The sequence below is a fragment of the Oryctolagus cuniculus genome, chromosome 2 (assembly GCF_964237555.1).
Source record: "Oryctolagus cuniculus chromosome 2, mOryCun1.1, whole genome shotgun sequence".
NCBI classification, from domain to species: domain Eukaryota; kingdom Metazoa; phylum Chordata; class Mammalia; order Lagomorpha; family Leporidae; genus Oryctolagus; species Oryctolagus cuniculus.
The window spans coordinates 147,333,733-147,351,252 of record NC_091433.1 but is presented as its reverse complement, the minus strand read 5'-3'; the positions used below and the strand labels follow the sequence as shown (position 1 = coordinate 147,351,252).

At 40.0% G+C, this 17,520-nt stretch overlaps 1 protein-coding gene across 12 annotated transcripts in view; it reads right to left on the bottom strand.

Moving 5' to 3' along the window:
- MTIF2 (mitochondrial translational initiation factor 2) overlaps positions 1 to 17,520 on the bottom strand; it is a 44,208-nt gene that overhangs the window by 7,879 nt on the left and 18,809 nt on the right. For 7 of the 12 annotated variants that reach the window (XM_070069096.1, XM_051842871.2, XM_051842874.2 and 4 more), the window contains 8 exons: positions 16,546 to 16,771; positions 15,332 to 15,443; positions 11,335 to 11,506; positions 10,717 to 10,877; positions 9,686 to 9,862; positions 5,446 to 5,585; positions 2,447 to 2,571; positions 621 to 825 (listed from right to left, as the gene is read on the bottom strand). In XM_070069096.1, coding sequence (XP_069925197.1) covers positions 621 to 825; positions 2,447 to 2,571; positions 5,446 to 5,585; positions 9,686 to 9,862; positions 10,717 to 10,877; positions 11,335 to 11,506; positions 15,332 to 15,443; positions 16,546 to 16,764 — 1,311 coding nt within the window. In that variant the 5' untranslated portion in view covers positions 16,765 to 16,771. The remainder of the gene's footprint in view (positions 1 to 620; positions 826 to 2,446; positions 2,572 to 5,445; positions 5,586 to 9,685; positions 9,863 to 10,716; positions 10,878 to 11,334; positions 11,507 to 15,331; positions 15,444 to 16,545; positions 16,772 to 17,520) is intronic. The other 5 variants (XM_070069099.1, XM_070069100.1, XM_070069098.1 and 2 more) reach the window with 3 other exon arrangements.

Below are 17,520 nucleotides of genomic sequence, written 5' to 3'. Positions count from 1 at the left end.
TCAGAGTGCCTAGGTTCAAGTCCCAGCTCCATTTCTGCTTCCAGCTTCCTGCTAATGCGCACCCTGGGAGGCAGCAGGTGATGGCTCAAGAACTTGGATCCCTGCCACCCCTGTGGGAGACCTGGACTGAATTCCAGCTCTCGGCTTCAGTCCCCACCCTGGGGCCACTGTGGGCATTTTGGCGTGAACCAGCAGATAGTAGATCTGTTTCTCTGTCTCTCTTTCTCTCTGCCTTTCAAGTTAAAAAAAAATAAAATAAAACAAAATTAAATAAATACTAAAAAAAAAAAAAATGATGGCTGAAGTGCTTGGGTCCTATCACCCTCATGGGAGACCAGGATGGAATTTTGGGCCCCTTGCTTTGGCCTGGCCCAACCCTGGCTGTTGTGGCCATTTGGGGAGCGAACCAACAGACTGATGCTCTCTCTCTGTCACTCTTCCTTTCAAGTAGGTTAAAAATATATAAACATTAAAAATGAAACAAAATGGTACGACTGATCCCTCTCTCAGCCTTCTGTAATCTAGAATTATTTGTTAACAAAAAGACTTATTTGGCATAACATTAGAGGTTGACATTTAACATCATTATACCTAATACATGAAAATTAAGCTCGATGTACCTCAGATTCTACTTCAAGAATTTCATCTCCTGCAGAAGGAAGGTCTTTCCAGCCTATAATTCCCACTGGCATGCTGGGATACGCCTCATTGATTGTTTTTCCATTTTCATCAAACATTAAACGTACTTTTGCCCAACTTCTTCCAGCAACCAGAATCGAGCCTTTTCTCAAAGTTCCTCTTTGAATTATAGCTGTAGTAACAGGACTAAAATGAAAATAAAAGTATATATTCTTCATGCCATCGTCAGGATGTCATTATACGAAGTAAAGCAGAGGTACTTCTATGAGGTTTTGAGATCTATATAACCATATGTGTACACAAGGTTAATTCCCTTCTCAATTTCTTAAGCGGTTTTTCATGCCATAAAACATTTGTTCATAATAGTTAAGAGATGGAAGCAACCCAAAGGTCCATCAATGGATGAATGAACACTTTGTCCAAGCAAAATGTGGTATTACAAACAAGGGATACTATGCAGCCCTAAAAAAAGAAGGAAAGAAATCTGTTTTAGGCCACAGTGTGGGTGAATCTTTAGGACTTTACACTAAGTAAAATAAACCAGACACAAGGGACAAATACTATATGGTTCCACTCATATGAAGTATCTAAAGTAGGCAAAATCACAAAACACAAAATAGAAAAGTGCTTTCCAAAGGCTAGGGGTTGGGGAGGAAAACTCAGTGCATTTTAATGGGTTCAGAGTTTGAGTTTAGAAAATGAAGAAGTCCTAGCAATCTGTTGTAGAACAATGTGAATACACTTAACAGTGCTAAATTGTATATTTAAAAAAGGTAACATAACAAATTTAATGTTATGTTTCTCTTGCCACAAAAAAGCAAAACATTTCTTGCAAGGTTATGCTGAGGGAAGGAGCAGGGAGTAGACTGTTCTGACAGAATCCCAATTTCCTTCTATCTCACTCTCCACATCAGCTAAGAGGCTGTGAACAGCTGTTACACAAGAAGACCTCTCTTGCTGGTAGGTAAGAATACTCAAGAAAAACTGCATTTCAAAGAACTTCCTAGATGCTACATATTTGTGGCAAAGGTCATAAAGAATTTATAAACCTTAAAATGCAACAGGTGATATCTCACTCCAATTTATATTAGTCTATGTATGAGATTTTTAACAACTCAAGGAAATCAGTGGAGAAAAAATTTCAAACAAATTCAACTACTTAAGTCATCTAAATATGAGTACTAGTTGTCCTAAAGTTCATTCATGGAGGCTGGTGCTGTGGTGTAGCAGGTAAAGCCACCACCTGCAGTACCCGCATCCTATATGGGCGCCAGTTGGAGTCCTGGCTGCTCTACTTCTGACCCAGCTCTCTGCTGTGGCCTGAGAAAGCAGTGGAAGATGGCCCAGGTCCTTGGGCTCCTGCACCCTCGTGGGAGACTCAGAAGCTCTGGGCTCCTGGCTTTGGATTGGTGCCAGCGCCAGCCGTTGCAGCCAATTGGAGAGTGAACCAGTAGATGGAAGACCTCTCTTTCTCTCTGCCTCTGCCTCTCTGTAACTCTGCCTTTCAAATAAATAAATAAACCTTAAAAAAAAAAAGTTCATTCATGTTGCTGACAGGATTTCCTTCTTCTTCAAAGGCTGTATAATACTGCCCTGTATGTATATATCATAGACACTTGCTATGGTCCACTGATACTAAATAACTGCATTTTTGTGTTCTGTTTGCTACTACAATTATATACTTATCAAAACAAATGCTTTGAAAATACCATTCTGAACCATAAGTACAATAATATACTGTTATACAATCAAATCATAAAACCTTGGAATAAAATTATTTTAAAAAACAAGCATTTAGCAGTCCTACCCTCTTCCTTTGTCTGTGAAAGACTCTATTACTGTTCCTTCCACTGGACCAGTGGGATCTGCTTTCAATTCTAACATTTCTGCAAGCGCAATTGTTGCTTCTGCCAGAGCCATCAGATTATCACCCTTTAACACAACAATAAAGGTTGTTAATATACATTAATAAATGTTATCTGTAAATGTAAATACCAGGGTCAGAAAGTCACGGTCCTTAACATTAATTATACTTTTCTCTTTAAGCACTAAAAGTATGAAAAGGATGGCAGGAAAAAAGGAAGCAAGGGAGAAAGGGAAGGAATCAACAAGAAAACCTGACCCAGGAACAGATCTTACAAGGGACAAGAAGCTGGTTTTTTTTAAAGGATGGCCATACTTGCTAAACTCCTTCATACGGGAAGGTATTTGAAACAGCAGTTAGGACTCTGCTTGTGATACCCGTATCCCATATGCAAGTGCCAGGGTTTGAGTCCTGGCTCTACCTCCTATCCAACTTCCTGCCAATGAGCACCCTGGGAAACAGCAGGTGATGGCGAAAGTACTTGAGTCCCTGCCACCATGTGGGTGATGTGGATTAAGTTCCCAGCTTTTGGCCTCCACCTGGCTCATCCCTGGCTGTTGCAAATATTTGGGAAGTGAACCAGTACATGGGAGATCTCTCTCTCTGCTTTTCCAATACTATAAATTTTTTTTTTTAAGATTTATTTATTTGAAAGGCAGAGCTAGAGAGTGAGATCAGGAGACAGACAGACGTGTTCCATCTGCTGGTTAACTCCCTAAATGGCCACAGTGGGCTGGGCCAGGCTGAAGTCAGGAGCTTCCTCCCAGTCTCCCCAATATGTGCAGGGACCAGGGGCTTGGGTTATCCTCTGCTGCTTTCCCAAGAGTATTAGCAGGGAGCTGGATTCAAGTGGAGCAGCCAGGACTCAAGCCTGTGCCCATAGGGAATGCTAGTGTTGCAGGAGGCAGCATTACCTGCTATGCCTGAACACCAGCCCCTTAACAATTTTAATGTTAAAAAATATACCTTCATAAACACATTTTCCACCTCCTTCATTTAACAATACAATTGTGATTTCTTCCTCTTTCTTAGTGATGCTACTTTATATTTTAAGTTCTATCCAATTGAACAAGCTTGCATATCTTATTCTCACCTCACTCACTAAAGAATCTTGTAGAGTAAATCAAGCAATACCTACCCTTATTAAATAAGAAAAAGCACTGACTGGCCCAGGCTGTAAGGCATATTCTGCAACCACTCAGCTATGCAGCCCTGAAAAATCACTTCACCCCTCTATCTCCTTTGCTTAGCCACAAAATGAAGATGTTAGATTAGATATTTTTTTCCCTTTAATGACTTATGTTTAGCTAAGAGACTGCTCCCAGTTATTATGGAATCTGAAACAACAGAGAACTGTAGAAAACCTGATGAGTATTCCTCAGATTCATTCCAGTTTACAAAATGTTGCTCCAAAAAGCAGAGCTGTATTTGCTTCATTGCATGAAGCAGTCTTCCACGTGTACCTTGGAAAAGACCTCACCTTCCTTCCTTGTCACTCTCACCCAACTCCTCAGTTCCCTGGCAATCACCGCTGCCCCGTCCAGAGATCTGCCTCAGCAGCTTTACATCTACCTACTCATCGGATGGTACCTGGGCAGAAAAGGTGGTCGAGTCTCCTAGTATTTTAATCTGGCTTTCAGAGTAAAATAATAACTGAGGTATAGTGGAAGGATAACAAAGTATGGCAGCATTTTATAAATTCCAGAGGAAAAGAGGCAAGATTTATTAATGGAAGAATAATTTTTAAGCACCATACAGGTAACACATTTATGAAAACATGAAACAAAATTTTTTTTTTATTTATTTAAAAGCAAGACTTATTTAAGTCTGAGACCTCCAGCCAGAGTGACCTAGAGGGGGCCAAATCTAATCTGAGGAAAGTAGTGGAGTACAGCACCATTCCTCAGTGAATGATCAGTGAAAGTCAACATTATGAATAAACTGTGAAATATAAGAACGAAAAAAAGAGGAAATTATTGCTTAACAGCAATCTCCTTAGAGATAAGAGAATTGGAAAATGCGGATTTAAGAAAAGTATTGAACTTCCTTGGTGTTTTACACTCAGGAAAGAATAACTGGTAATTTGAAAGAAAATGGAATTAATCATAAATAACATAAAATTTACAGCAACTCAATTCACAGAAACATTCAGTCCCAATTAGTTAACAAAATCAATTAAAATACTTAATTTTTGTATTAATGAAATTTTTATTAGTTTAAATCTCTTAAATGCCCCAAGACATCTATGCTTTTTATTTATAAAAGGCATGAAATACATGTACTTTTTCTATTACTAACAGGATTTGATTTGTGCTTAAAACATTCTTTAGCCTACTATGGCCGTATACCCATATCATTTACCACTTATTCTGTTCATTCTCAATATCTCATAATAAAAGGAAACACATTAGGTTTAGACCCAACTGCCCCTGGATCAACTATGCACCTGTGAACTGGTAACTGATCTCTCTGAGCCTAATCTAATCTGCCAAATCAAGATGCTGACACCAGCACTAACACCCAAAGGAGTTTTTTTTTTTTTTTTTTTTTTTAAACAAAATGTGTGTCAAAGCGTTCTTTTCGGGGTGGGTATTTAGTCTAGCTGTTAAGACACCCACATGCCAAATTGTAATACTTTGACTTGATACCTGGTTCTGGCTCCAGTAGTGATGGCTCAGGTGACTAGGTTCCTGCTATTTACTTGGGAGACACAGATTGAGTTCCTGGCTCCCAGATTTGGCCCATCCCAGCCCCGGCTATGGTGGACACTTGAGGAGTGAACCAGAGGATAGAAGTGCTCACACACTCTCCCTTTATCTCTCCCTCTTCCTCTGTCTTCTAATAAACAGATGGTTTGCAGTGTTCTTTAGGTACAATACACGACGTGCATATACATAGCCTTCCTAGCCCGGCACGTCTGTCTCTGAGGCGCCCACACTCACCGTCAGTGCAGAGACATGCACTGCTTGAACGTCACCTCCATAATCTTCACACACCAGGTCGTAAGCCAGCAGCTCTTTTTTCACTTTCTCAGGATCAGCCTCAGCTCTGTCACATTTGTTTATGGCAAGGACGATAGGAACTGAAAGAGTCAAGAAGAGAGCAAACGATGGTATGTTCAGCTCCACAATGAAAGACACACACGTGTTCTGGCTTTTTCTTCACTCACTGGATTCACTTTTTTAAGAAAAGGCATTAAAGACTCATTTTAGAGTCATACCACCCCACTCAGTTCTCTACATGTAAAAAAGGAAACCAGATGCAAGATACTAAAATTATAGTTACAAGCAGGTTCTGAATTAAAAATAGACACATAAAGGTGACCCAAGAAATATTTTGGGAGGGCTGGCACTGTAGCGTAGCAGATAAAGCTGCTGTCTGCAGCGCCAGCATCCCATATGAGCACCAGTTCTAGTCCCGACTGCTCCTCTTCTGATCCAGCTCTCTGCTATGGCCTGGGAAAGCAGTAGAAGGTGGCCCAAGTCGTTGGACCCCTGCACCCAAGTGGGAGACTCAGAAGAAGCTCCTGGCTCGTGGCTTTGGATCGGGCCAGCTCCAGCCGTTGAAGCTATTTGGGGAGTGAACCAGTAAATGGAAGATCTCTCTCTTTCTCTTTGCCTCTCTGTAACTCTGTCTTCAAATAAATCTAAAAAAAAAAAAAAAACTTTTTAAAAATAAAGACAGAAATATAATTGATTAAAAAATATTTTGGGTTGAGAAAGGCCTGTCAATAAGCATGAAGGAAGATCAGTAACTACACTGGAGGTAATCTCGGGGGAAAAAAAAATTGAGAAGGGACTGCTGCTGTGGCACAGTGGGTTAAAGCTCTGGTCTGAGACACCAGCATCCATATGGGTACAGGTTCAAGGCCTGGCTGCTCCACTTCTGACCCAGCTCCCTGATAATGCACCTGCCAAAGCAGCAGAGGATGGCCCAAGTCCTTAGGCCCTTGCACCCACGTGGAAGGAAAGAAGCTGGAAGAAGCTCCTGGCTCTTGGCTTCAGATCGGCTCAGCTATGGCCATTGCACCCATCTGGGGAGTGAACCAGCACATGGAAGACATCTCCCTGTCTCTACCTCTTTTTCTTTAACTCTTTCAAATAAATAAAATAAATTTTTAAAAAAATCAAGAAAAGACCTAATTCAATACCATCAGTTAATTTGATTCGTCTTCCCTGGCTCTATGTGAAACCTCATATCTCATCCTGATTTGAAACTAAGCATCAGTACTGCAAATTTTCTTTTAGATTTATAGCAACTCTTTGTTCTTACACCTAGCTCAGTGACAAAACATATGGCAGGCTCTCAACAAATATTTACTTAATGACTGAATCAAATAATCGTGTAATATCCTTGTCATTACTAGGCATACCTTTTTTTTTTTTTTTTAAAGATTTATTTATTTATTTAAAAGGCAGAATTACAGAGAGGTAGAGGCAGAGAAAGAGGTCTTCCATCTGCTGGTTCACTCCCCAAATGGCTGCAACACCAGAACTGGGCTGATCCGAAGCCAGGTACCAGGAGCTTCTTCCGGGTCTCCCACCTGGGTTCAGGGGCCCAAGGACTTAAGCCATCTTCTACTGCTTTCCCAGGCCATAGCAGAGAGCTAGATCAGAAGTGGAGCAGTCAGGACTCAAACTGGTGTTTATATGGTATGTCGGCGCTGCCAGTGGTGGCTTTACCAGTTATGCCACAGTGCTGGCCCCTAGACATACCTTCTTGTTAAATATATCACACAAAATTCTAGGAGATAAGTATCTGGTTGAGTTTCAGCATCTCTGCAATTTTCTTAGGTTATTAAAGGAATATAAATTGAAAAAGTTACCAAGAAAAGCTTTATAACTCACAATTTACTACTGTGAAACAGTATATGTTTACAAACTGCAACTTAATGGGGACCAAGAGAATAAGTATAAAAAGCATAATATAAATTTATTCCATCTCAACCAACTACTTTGTTACGCAATCCCTAGTAAATTTATTCCTGTCTGCTTCTGCCATGTATTGCCTAAAATCATTCCCTTTCTTCCACTTATTTCTAGAATCACTATAGAATCATTAAGAGCATAACATATAACAGGTTTTTTATTTTTTGAAGAATTAAAAGTTTTTGAAGAATTATAAAGGGAGAGTAACACTGGAACCTGGAAGATCCAAATTCTAAAGGCAGACAAGTTGTAGATTAGCAGAACAACTGTATTGGTAGAGTACTGGCTGAGACTGTGTCTTAGTTTTCATATTCTAAGGTCAAAGAGAGGTTGGCGCTGTGGCATAGTGGGTAAAGCTGCCGCCTGCAGTGCCGGCGTCCCATATGGGCGCTGGTTCAAATCCTGGCAGCTCCACTTCCGATCCAGCTCTCTGCTATGGCCTGGGAAAGCAGGGGAGGATGGTCGAAGTCCTTGGGCCCCTGTACCCACGAGGGAGACCTGGAGGAAGCTCCTGGCTCCTGGCTTCAGATTGGCACTGCTCCAGCCATTGCAGACAATTAGGGAGTGAACCAGTGGATGGAAGACCTCTCTCTTTCTGCCTCTCTCTTTCTGTCTGTGACTTTCAAATAAATAAATAAATCTTTTTTTAAAAAAATCAAAGAATTGGACAAGATCAGTGATTCTTAATCATTTTTTTCTCCCTTGCTAGCACACTTCTGAGAAATATGATCTACTCTATTTTAAGAGACAATGAATATACAGAATATGTGTGTGTTGTTAGTCATCACAATTTTTTGAAAATTTTTCTTTATTTTTACTTATTTGAAAGACAGAGAAACAGAAAGATGTAGACAGAGGCAGAAAGACAGAGATCTTCCATCTACTAGTTTACTTTCCAAATGCCCACAGTAGCTGGGCCTGGGCCAGGCTGAGGCCAAGAACTCAGAACTCTCTCTGGGTTTCCCACCTGGGCAGCACGGACCCAGCTACTTGAGCTGGGTTGCACTCTAGCAGGAAGCTGGAATGTCAGCATATTAATCACTGCACCAAACACCTGCTTTTACTACAAATAAATAAGAGAGAAGGCAGCCCAATGACTTTCTACAAGTTTCCATTTTATATACTTCATCAAATAAAAACTTATTTACAGCAGATGAAGAAGTTTCTCTCTAGAGAAGAATTCCAGATAATAAACAAATAACAGAATAGCATCACTATGCAAATTCTAATGATTTAGCTGATAAGTAAATGAGTTCACTATTCTTTTCTTTTTTTTTTTTTTCCTACTTAAATTTGAGAGGCAGAGAAAGTCACAGACAGAGAAAAAGAGCTTCATCTACTGGTTTACTTCTCAAATATCCATAATGGCAGGGACTAGAACAGCGCAAAGTTGGGGTCCAGAAATTCAGCCCGAGTCTCCCATGTACATGTCAGGGACCTGACATCACCCAAGCTTCCTAGGGTTTGAATAAGCAGAATTTGAAATAAGGAGTTGAAATTCAAAACAGGTACTATGATGTGGGCCACAGGCATCTTAACTGCTAGGCAAAATGCCCCCATCTATTCTTACTTTTGCTATCTGTTTAAATTTTCCATGACAGAAAGTTTAAAACAAAAGCCTTAGTAGGGGAAAGACTATGCTTGTGGTTACAAGGCCCAAGTCTCCTCCTATTAGTTGTAAGTCTATGGGAAAACAATTTAATTGTCATTGAGGCTTATCTATAAAATGCATATAATAATTCGGGACTGCAATGAAGAGTAAATGAGCTACATGTAAACAGCCCAAGAAATGCAAATGCTAGTAGGTCCTTAAGAACGAAAAGGAGGGGTCTACACTGTAGTGCAGCGGGTTAATGCCCTGGCCTGAAGCACCGGCATTCAGGCATCCCATATGAGTACAGGTTCGAGACTCAGCTGCTCCACTTCCGGTCTAGCTCTCTGCTATGGCCTGGGTAAGCAGTAGAAGATGGCCCAAGTCCTTGGGCCCCTGCACTGCGTGGGAAACCTGTAGGAAGCTCCTGGCTCTTGGCTTCAGATTGGCGCAGCTCTGGCCGCTGCGGCCAATTGGGGAGTGAACCAGTGGGTGGAAGACTCTCTCTCTTTCTCTCTCTCTCTTTCCCTCCTCTCTCTAACTCTGATTTTCAAATAAAATAAATAAATCTTAAAAAAAAAAAGAAAGAAATCATCAAAGTTGAGTCTTTAAAAAGAAAAAGAAAAGGAACTTCCTGATACACATAAGGCAGCTGCACTGTACCTTGAGCATCTTTGGCATGCTGAATAGATTCTACAGTTTGTTTCATCACCCCATCATCTGCAGCTACAACCAATACAATGATGTCAGTGACCCGAGCACCTCTGGCTCTCATTGCTGAAAAGGCAGCATGTCCTGGAGTATCAAGAAAGGTAATCTTTTCCCCAGAAGGCATGGTGACTGTGGAAAGAGAAATCCAAGAATACCAAGGACCCTTAGTTTGAATGAATATATTTGACAATTTTGAACATTTCATTTCTTGCATTAATTTTAATCAGAACAACACAGATTATTATCTCATAATGAAAAATTATCAAACACCAGTGAAAACTTCAGGGTCTTCTTTCCATGAAATAATTTCAAGCTAACACTCTTTGTATTTCCAGCCTGTAACAACTTTCCTAAATGTACTGACAGCTGTTCTGCAGACAGAACAGATCAACAGTTGCACAGGCACCATCTGCACACCAAGGCTCCACAACTACCTTGAGCCACAGAAGGCACTTTAGTATACAGCTAATAGCTTATAATTTGAATCCAACAACCTTGGGTTTAAATTCTGACTCTGCCACTTATTAGCCATGTAGTTTGGAAAGTTACTCGACCTGAAGAATTCCCAGCCTCCTTATCCTCCATAAGTAAGCATATGGATACCTATCTCATGACACTGCTGCGAGGATAAGTATGCAAGGTGTGCAGCACAAGCTAAGTGCTCAGAAAATGGGGGCCATTATTTAATTATTAGTAGAACATTATCAAAACCTAGTATTGGAGGTTTTATAAACATAATTCATTGACTAATGAAAACCATTAGGCTTATTAAACCAAACTAAGAATGAACTAGAATAAAAAAAGTAACACGATGTTTTTCTTAAAGAAAATACAAAATAATTGCTCTATACATTTCATCAATCCATTGGTTTTAAGCTTTAGCCTTTGCTTTACTTTGAATTTGTATATTTCATACTGATGTTTGGTTTAAGAAAATACTAAGTGGGGTTCCCAAGTATGTTGAAGGTAATTTGTATTCATACCAAGAAAGGCACCAATGTGCTGAGTGATGCCTCCAGCTTCCATTGCTGCCACTTGAGTTTTTCGAAGTTTGTCAAGTAACGTCGTTTTCCCATGATCAACATGGCCCATTATAGTAACAACTGGGGACCTTGGGGTTAATAAAGCTGCATCTGCCTGAGGCCTACAATTGATAGCAAAGGAGTTTCATTTCTTAAATATCAAAAACACTTTATAACCTGTAAATGGTTCACAGTTATCTTGTGAGTTACCATCAACGATAAAATCCAACATTCAGCTTTCATTAGCTGCAACTATTTTCTTTTCTGTACACGTAATAACAACAGAATAGTAAATGACTGCCTATCTACAGCTGGCATCTTAACAATGACCAGTACTGGATCAAATTTAACATTTTAGATCAACATATATATTCAGCAAACTCTGAAAAATAACTCAGAGTTTTTATAACCTAAATATACTTTCTGATGCTTTAGGCATTTTGAAGAAAAGTTTACCTACACCCACACATCATTTTAATTTCTAAAAAAAGAACTGATTTTTTTTAAAGGCACATCTTTCCACTAAAAATTATTTATAAAATTATGTGGTTTCTCTTCCCCAGCATATATGGGTTTTACCTTCTTACCGCATCCTTATTTTCTCTCACTTTGTCCTGTTTTAATTTGCTCCATTTCAACTTCATCCCAGCCTTCTTAATCACTTCTTTGATCCAGACTTCTTCTAAATGTGAGTCTGCTTCCAGGGAGTCTACATCAATGGCAGTGTTCAATAAAGCTTCATACACATAATCTGATGGGAATGAAATAAAACTTTGCAAGATCATTAACTAAATGCTAATGGAAGAAACCTCTATTAATAAAAGTCTATACAGTACACTCAAGCAGAGGAATAAGTATATAAGTTGTTTTTATAATGTTAACAAATCACAAATAAGCCAAAAAAACCTATAATGCGATGTACCATAATGACATTTCTGCATATTCATAAATATGTGAATATTTATGTACCTCCTAAACCATCTGAATCATCAATAAAACATTAAATTGCATGTTATACACATTTAGTCCATTTCTTGAAAACTTAGCCACATACATCATGTATATCTTAATATAGGTGAATATACAAAAATTCTTGTTATTTGAATATATTCTATGAAGTTATCACAAATACTTTATTAGCAAATACCCAATCTTTGCTCTCAGCAGAAATACAGCGTTAGGTTCCTACAAGTCTAACATTTCAAACAATTCATCAATTGATTTATATATAATCTTATTTTATTACAGGTGCAACACATGTTATAAAATATACTTGTATAAAGTTGATTCATGAACATTGAATTCACAGCCAGTAGCACTACAACCAAAGCCTGAACACGCTTATCAAAGTATTTTCTATGAAAGGCACATCATTGTGTTCTTGCTCTTAGGAACCCAGCACTTCAGCACTACAATGAGAGACCATTTTAAACAGTAAAATCACCGATGATAAGCACAAAAGCTCATAAAATGTGGTAATATATTACCATAAAAAGGGCATTTGTAGGGTCAATGTCTTGGTATAGCAGGTAAAGCCACTGCTTACAGCACCAGTATCCCATTTGGGTGCCCATTCGAGTCCCAGCTGCTCCATTTCCAATCCAGCTCCCTGCTAATGCACCTGGGAAAGCAGCTGAAGATGGCCCAAACCCTCCCACACAGGAGACCCAGATGAAGCTCTTGGTTCCAGGCTTCAGACTGCCCCAGCTCTGGCCACTGAGGCCACATGGGGAAAGAACCAGTGGATGGAAGATGTCTCTCTGTCTCTCCCTCTTTCTCTCTAACTCTGCCTTTCAAATAAATAAATACATATTAAAGGGGGGGCATTACAGTGTAAGAGCAAAAATAAGGTACAGCATCACCTAGATCAACCTCAGCTGGAAACAGGGCCTTGGGTAACTCAAAATTTCATCACCTTGTACAAACTCAAAAATAACCAAAAAAACACCCTGATTATTGAATTTCGAGTGAAAACAACATTTTAGCCAGAAGATGAATTTTTAAATACAGAATCAATGAATAATGGAAAATTTATACACACACATATACAGTATCTCAGAATATATACATACATATTTTATTATTTTATGTATCTACTTAGGGTACCTAAAATGTTCTGAAATACAAGAAAAATACTTATTCTCCAATTTTAATGTGTTCCATTATAATCTTAGTCAATTTCCCTGTGGATAATAAAGAAATGTATCTGTGATGATAATGTAGAAATGGTCACCACTAATGTCCTAAGCACCTCACAATTATTTATTTCAAGACCTCAAGGCTTCCAAAATACTTAATATTCTCCAAAGTTATTTTTCAGTTATGTTTCATGAGAGCTCTAGTCTAGACCCTACCACAAGATAAATAAAGTATTAAACTAAAAGAACATTCTACTCAGTAGTGTGCTGGTGAGAGTTTATAACTAAGCTCTCCCCTCAACACCACACACACACACACACACACACACACATCCCTAACTTACAACATCTCTCAATTTTCATGGTAGAAATAATCCCATTATGGTTCATGGTTTATCTTAATCTAGATGTCTCATGCGGGAGACTGCTTTTTTTTTTTTTTATTACTTGTGTGGGTTTTTTTTAAGCATTGAAGGATTTTTAAAAAAAGCATTTATTTATTTATTTGAGAGGTAGAGTTAGAGAGAGAGGTAGAGACAGACAGAGAGGTCCTCCGTCCATTGGTTCAGTCCCCAAATGGCTGCCGTGGTTGGAGGCGAGCTGATCTGAAGCCAAGAGCTAGGAGCTTCTTCTGGGTCTCTTACTCAGTTGCAGGGACCCAAGCACTTGGGCCATCTTCCACTGCTTTCCCAGGCCATAGCAGAGTTGGATCAGAAGACGAGCAGCCGAGACTAGAACTGGTGCCTATATGGGATGCCGGCATGGCAGGCAGAGGCTTAGCCCACTATGCCACAGCGCCAGCCCCTCTTCCCGCCCCCTTTTTTAAAGGCAGAGTTATAGGGATAAAGGAAGAGACAGAGATCTTCCATTTGCTGGTTTACTCCCCATATGTCCACAATGGTCAGTGCTGGACCAGCCCAAATCCAGGAACCTGAACTTCATCGGGTCTTCCTTGTGGACTGCAGGGGCCCAAGCACTCTCTCCACTGCTTTCCCAGGTGCATTAGAGGGAGTTGGATGGAAGTGGAGCTGGGAATTGAACTGGCATACATATGGGATACCAGCATTGCAGACAGCAGCTTCACTGGCTGTACCACAACACCAGTCCTAAGGGACTTCTTTAGCAATCACCCATTGCTTCTTAGAATGGTCATTAGCAGGAAGCTAGACTGGATGCAGAGCAGCCAGGACACAAACTGGATGCTTCAATATGTGTTATGGGTATAAAACAGCAATTTAACCACTGGGCTAAATGCCTGTCCCTCAAGCTATTTTGTTAAAGATGTATTTATTTATTTGAAGGCAGAGTGACAGAGAGACAGAGACAGAGATCTCCCATCTGCTGGTCCTCTCTCTAAATTTCTGCAACAACCAGGACTGGGCCAGGCTGAAGTCGAGCTGGTACTAAATCTGAATTTCCTACTGGTATTGATAGGGACCCAACTACTTCAGGCATCACCTGCTGCTTCCTGGGGTGTGCATAAGCAGGAGGCTACAACTGGGGCAGAGTCAGGACTCAAATCCAGGCACTCTCATATGGGATGCAAGCATCACAAGAGGTATCTTAACCACTGCACCAAACATCTGCACCAATATTATTTCTACAATTGTACCAATGTAGATTTCCTTGAAAAAATTTCAAATGATGTAGCCATATCCATTTATTCTCTTAAAGTTTTCCACTTAAAAAATAATCACAAAATCTAGGGTGGGATATACAGCGCAGCAGCTAAGATGCTGCTTGGTACACTCACATCCCAATACCAGAAAGCTTGTTTTCAATCCAGCTTTGCTTCCAATTCCAGTTTCCTGCTAAAGCACACCCTGGATCGCACCACTGGTGGCTCAAGTACTTAAGCTCCTGCCACACATGTGGGAAACCAGAATTGAGTTCCAGGCTCCTGGCTTTAGCCTGGCCCAGCCTCGGCTGTTGCATGCATATGAGAAGTGAACCAGCAAATGGAAGATATTTTTTTTCTCTCTCTGTTACTCTTTCATATAGCTAAAAATAAACAAACATTTTAAAAAAGGTAGTTATTACTACAAATACATCTTTGTTGGTCTTACAGATAGCGTCAAAATGAGTGAAAAAAAGGAAATGAGAAAATTAGAGGAAAACCAAGAAAATGAATGTAAGTATAGCCCCTTGGTCCAAAAACACTCTTTGGACTAATTACCATAGTTTACAACATTTCTCAGAAAAAAAGTTCAACTTAGATAAGAAAATCTTCCCATTTTTATTAGAAGCAAAATCAGAGAACCACATTTGGCAGAATCAAGAAACTATTAGGACTTAAGATCTAAACTGAAAAATATTGAGACAACATGTTCTTAAAGCAACAATCTATTTTTTTATTCTTGAATATCTTAATCTCATTGCAAATAAAATTCAGGTCCTCCATATTCCCACATTTTCTCTTGTAAAATCATATGCCTTACCTATATCTTTTTCCATTGCTCTGGCCAGCTCCTCAACAGTCATTCCAATCCATACTTCTATTTCTTTTCTGGATTTTGTTAAAGATAACTGAGATTTCCATGGTCTTTTTTCCTATTAAAAAGATGAGAGATATAAACAAGAAAGAATAAACACATTTTAAATGATAATTTATATTTATTCTGGAATATTTATCATAATCATGGCTACTCTTTAAGAAACATTCCCATAGTAGTTAAACCTTAGACTAAAATAAAAATCCTGCATCCTGCATTCAGTGTTAGACACTGATTTTCAAGTAATCAAACCAAACAGCATCACCAAACATCTAATCAGAACATTTCTTCCTCACAAAGATCTCTTGCCTGGAATATAACGTTAAAAAATAAAGATTCTTGGGGGCAGGCGCTGTGGTGCAGCAGGTTAATCTGCCATTTGCAGAGTTGGCATCCCATATGGGCACAAGTTCGAGTCCTGGCTGTTTCACTTCTGATCCAGCTCTCTGCTAATGAGCATGGGAAAGCAAGGGAAGATGGCCCAAGTACTAGGGCCCCTGTACCCACGTGAGAAACCTGGAGGAATCTCCTGGAATCTTCGGTCTGGCTCAGCCCTAGCTGTTGCGGCCACTTGGGGAGTGAACCAGCAGACGGAAGCTCACTCTCTCTCTCTCTGGGAGTGAACCAGCAGACAGAAGCTTGCGCTCAGGCTCGCTCGCTCGCTTGCTCTCTCTCTCTTTCTCTCTCGAATTCTGACTTTCAAATAAGTAAACATATCTTAAAACAAAGAAATAAAGATTCCTGTGGCTGGCCCCTGTGCCATAGTGGGTAAAGGCAGAGCCTGCAGTACTGGCATCCCATATGGGTGCTGGTTCCAGTCCTGGCTGCTCCATTTCTGATTTAGCTCTCTGCTGTGGTTGGGAAAGCAGTAGAAGATGGCCCAAGACCTGGAAGAAGCTCCTGGCTCCTGGCTTCAGATCAGCCCAGTCCTGGCCATTGCAGCTGTTTGGGGAGTGAACCAGAGGATGGAGGACCTCTCTCTGTCTCTCTGCCTCTGCCTCTTTGTAACTTTGCCTTTAAAATAATAAATAAATCTTAAAAATTAAAAAAAAAATAAGGATTCCTTAGTACACAACGTTCTCCAAATGGATTCCTCAGTAGATCCAGCCACTGTCATCTCAGAACAAGGACTACAAGAAGCGAGAGAAACCTGTAACTACCTTTTTTGTTACTAGTAACCTATACTGCGATAAAGCAGTCCTGATGAGCAGGTGTCTCTGCCTGGGCCAGGCGTACGGCTGTGCTGTGCCCACTAGGTAAGCAGAGGAAAACCCATGTCTCCGCTGAGATAATGGTCTTTTTTGACCCAGGATATGCAGCTGCCTACAAATACAGTGCAATTGTAGCAAGTTCTCCAACTTCAACAGCTTCTGGTTCATGTTTCTCCTGGAAAAAAAAAACAAAAAGGTTTAAAAATGACATTTGGCTAATATTTAAATCAAACTAGTAAATATTAATTGGGTACTACTACATGCAACACACTGTGCTTTGGCACTAGTTACTAACAATGAATAAAATGGCACTCTCTTCCTGAAAGCGTTCACATTCTAGTCAGAGAGACGGCATTCCACACCAAGCACTCTCTAGATAATAGTTCTTATTGTTAATGTTACTACCATGATAGGACTGAAATACAAAAACAAGTAACTTACAAAAAGGCAATTTCTTTCACTTTTTAAAAATCAACAACTATAGTAATTTTTCTAAAATGCAAATTGAACCTCATCACTTATCCATTAAGCACCCTCCAATGGATCCCCATTATTCCCAGTTTAATGCAAAACTTCAGGGGTCTGTGCTGTGGGGTGAGCCGCTGCTTGCAATGGTGGCATCCCACACTGGAGCACTGGATCGAGCCCCACCACTCTGCTTCAGATCCAGCTTCCCAGTACCCACATGGGAGACCCAGAGAGAGTTCCTGGCTCCTGGTTTCAGCCTCGTCCAGCCCTGGCTGTTGCAGCCACCTGGATAGTGAAGCAGAGGACAAAAGATCTCTTTCTCTCTGTGTCGCTACCTCTCTCTCTGTAGCTCTAGCTTTTAAATAAATAAATAAATATTTTTAAAAAACACACAACTTCATAATATGTTACATCAGGACTTAGCTTCCCTCCACTAACCTCTTCCTTCATCTCTTA